Source organism: Vitis riparia, chromosome 12 (genome assembly GCF_004353265.1).
Source record: "Vitis riparia cultivar Riparia Gloire de Montpellier isolate 1030 chromosome 12, EGFV_Vit.rip_1.0, whole genome shotgun sequence".
In the NCBI taxonomy this organism is placed as follows: domain Eukaryota; kingdom Viridiplantae; phylum Streptophyta; class Magnoliopsida; order Vitales; family Vitaceae; genus Vitis; species Vitis riparia.
In genome coordinates, this window is record NC_048442.1 from 23,422,944 (window position 1) to 23,426,535 (window position 3,592).

The 3,592-nt window shown below is 32.3% G+C and overlaps 1 protein-coding gene across 1 annotated transcript; it reads right to left on the reverse strand.

Moving 5' to 3' along the window:
- Positions 1–406: 406 nt before the first annotated feature.
- Positions 407–3,015, reverse strand: LOC117927135 (cinnamoyl-CoA reductase 2-like). The gene is made up of 6 exons (XM_034846547.1): positions 2,879–3,015; positions 2,615–2,784; positions 1,882–2,067; positions 1,202–1,364; positions 858–1,047; positions 407–749 (listed from the first exon to the last, which is right to left on the reverse strand). Exons 1-6 carry the CDS (start codon positions 3,000–3,002, stop codon positions 614–616), a joined length of 969 nt encoding a protein of 322 aa, XP_034702438.1. The 5' UTR covers positions 3,003–3,015; the 3' UTR covers positions 407–613.
- Between the last annotated feature and the right edge of the window lie 577 nt (positions 3,016–3,592).

The window sequence follows — 3,592 nt, forward strand, 5'->3', positions numbered from 1 at the left end:
ATTTTATGACTCAAATAACCCAAATCCAAATTTAATGAAATTCAAAGTTGTATTGAGATGGATAAGACAAGAAAGTAAGTTGCATCTAATTAGTAAGAAAGAAACAAAATTGCTAACTAGATCAAATATGCTAAAAAACTTGAAATTGGGACAATAACACCATGTCCAAAAGGGGTTTGTGAACCCTTGTTGCTCATCAATCAAATTTCATCTGTATTTGAGTTATTACTAGACTTATGATCCTCATTCAAAGCACTATAAAATAGGTTTATTGGTGGCTTGTGAATGCATATCAATTCTGAATGTTTGGGTGAGAAACACTACACTAGAAAAAAGGTCGAATTGGTTTTAATTTTCCTTTTGATTGAAGATAGTGATCTTTCTTAGGCAAGCTCCAACAACAACAACAAAAAAAAAAAAAAAAAAAACAAAAAACAAAACAAAGCAAAAAGAACCGATATTTAATTGAGACTTATCTCAATATTTGACTACTCACCAACATCTAATGGAAACTAGACCAATGTACCTGTTGCAATATTTTATTATCAATATTCATGGAAAAGAGGAGATGCAAAAGGCTTCTAGCCGGTCGTTTTTCCCATAGTCTTGTTGTCTAGTGCTTTGGCAAGAAGCCATTCTCTTGAAAGCTTTTAACAGCATCCACCAGAGTCTCTTCTAGTGGCCGATACTTCCATCCCAAACCCTGCAACTTCTCCGAACTTAGCTTCAAACCCTCCACTGCAGTGTAGCTACCATTACAGAGATAAAACAACTGAGTATACCAAAGACTAGAAGAAAAAAAGATTGCATAATATACACGACATTTCACTTTGAGTCTCTAGTACAATTGAGCCTACCTTTTAGGATAATTGTAATTAGGATACATACTCTTCAACTTCTCTACTAATTCTTGTGTTGATATTGTATATGATGAACATATGTATCTTCCTTGTGCCTCAGGTTTCTCATATACCAAAAGAATTGCTTCAGCTAAATCACGAACATCAATAATAGGACGATCTTTATTTTCCACGGATTCAGGTCCATCTAATATCCAGGAAACGTAATCCAAGAGAGTAAATGTAGAGCAAAGAAGTTAGAAAAAGGAATTGTACCTCAAGAGTATAATGTAAAACACATATTTTATATATATTTGTGACACAGATTTGGTCCACAAGAGAGCTTTAGTCAGAGAAGGAACCTTTCAAATATGTTAAGAGAACGTAGCTGCTGGCATTCAGTGTGGGTTGCAACATGGGCCCGAAAACAAAGGATGGACAAACTGTTACAATGTCCAATTCACTTGTCCTTGCATGCTTCCAAGTTTCACTCTCTGCCAGTGTTTTCGATAGGAAATAATAGTTCTGCCATTCATATGAAACATTGGAGCTTAGTTAATTTATATAGATTCAGCCAATTCTTAAGAATTAATTTCTAAACATCTTATATAGCCTCTTGCTCAAAAATATTCCACCCCTTGCCTTTACTGGAAAGATCCTTCAGGAGTTTATAACTCTCAATTCTGAAGTAGGTTAACATCCTTGTTGCAGTAATAACTTTCAATGAAATGATCTTCCAAAAGGATATATGAAATGAAAGGATTCCCATTTAATATTTAGTAATTTCTCAAATTTGTATAATCATCTTGTGAATTCTTTTTAAAAAATATGATCATTGATATTGATTAAAAGAACCTTTAAAAAGTACTTTGCAGCCCAACTAAATACAGTTTAAAACAGATTAGTTTAGCAAAATCCAGTAGTGTTATTAGTTCATCAAACCAAAGTAGAAGTCACATGAACCGAACTAGACCTTTAACACCTAGAATGACAGTATTTGGATGCGAAAAGAATAACGAATTTTAATTGGGTCATTGCATACCTCGGGTGCCTTACAAATCTCAGGGTCAGACCAGCATTCTTCATCCTTTGGACGATCCTTAGGCCAGCTTGGGTTGAGGATGACTGCAGCAACAGATGACACTACCACAACTTTCTTCACTCTGGCCGTCTCACATGCCTTTAGTATATTCAGCGTACCCACTACAGCAGGCTCTACCACTTCTGCCTACGTAAATTTTGCTCAAAAATAAGGCCACATGCATGTGAGTCAGAAGAATCACATGTATCATGTATCATGTACAGAAACCTTCATTTTCCAATTTCCGTTTTGATAATTAGAGTCAAGGTTGAGGTTAGTTCTCCATCATTCCATAGCAAAGATTTAGAAGGCATGACATCTCTGGATGGGAAGCAAATCATCATATAAAATAAAATAATGGGAAAATGGGTACTGAAAATATATATTGGGAATGGATTCTACCAATTTGGGTCTTTTGGAAAAACAAAATAAGCTATTTTGTTTTTAGAAATGTGAATACGTTAAGAAAATCAATTATAAAAATATAAAAATGCAACTGGCAATGTGAGAATTAAGTATTTGCTCAAACAAGTCCCTATCTCTTTCTCGATGTTGTGCTTACAGTTTTAATTCTTTTTTGAAAATAATAGTTTTAATTTTAGGATATAAAAAAGTCCCATGATTTTAAATGAGATTTTACTTCATATATATATATATATATATTATGGCGATCAAATCACAAGAAAATAGTTACCTGGGGATTGGATACTTTGGGGTAAAGATTAGGGCTGGCAATATGGAAGACTCCAGTGCAACCATCAATGGCAGCACAAAGGCCATCGTAGTCCAACAAGTCTGCCTTGAACAGTTTCAAATTCTCTGAAGCCTTCTCCAATTTTTTCAGATGACTGTTCTTTCCATCACCTGATCAAATGGAGATTTTGAATGAGGGAAATTGAACATGAAAAACCCAGAAATGAAATGGAAATTAAAAGAGGGAGAGAGAGAAGCAGATCACATGGCTCTCTGACAGTTCCATGAACAATAAAACCCTTTGAAAGCAGAAGCTTGACAACCCATGAAGCTATGTAACCTCCTGCACCTGTGATACACACCCTTTCCTTCTCTTCTTTCTCAGCCATCTCTTTCTTTCTCACGAAAACACAGATACATCGGCGTTGAAATATATATATATATATATATATATATATAAAAGGATATGAAATAATTTCAAAATTTGAAAAATATCCTTTTCTTTTTAAAGCAGAGAAAATTGTTTTTTTTTTTTTTCATTTTGAATAAAAATACCTTTCATAAAAATTGATTATTCCCACGTCCACTAAAATGCTTTTTGAAAAAATATAAACAATTTTTTTAAAAATAAAATTGTATTTACAATTTAAAAAACAGACATAATTTTTGTAAAGCATGAAATATTTTAGATTTGGTCCAAATATTTTTATGCATACATGTATATATGTTAAAAATGATTTGAACATTATAAAATCTACTACAATTTGTTCTCCATTTTTATTTTTTTTTGAATTGGATCCACTTATATTATAAGTGATATTAAAAATTAAAAATGAAAAGTTTTGACTTAAACAATTTTTATTTTATTTTTTATCATCTTTTACCTTATGTTTCCCTTTGAGGGAATAAATAAAAATAAAAATAATATAAACAAAGCACAATTAAAATGAGAGTAAAAAATATGACTTTCATTGATTGT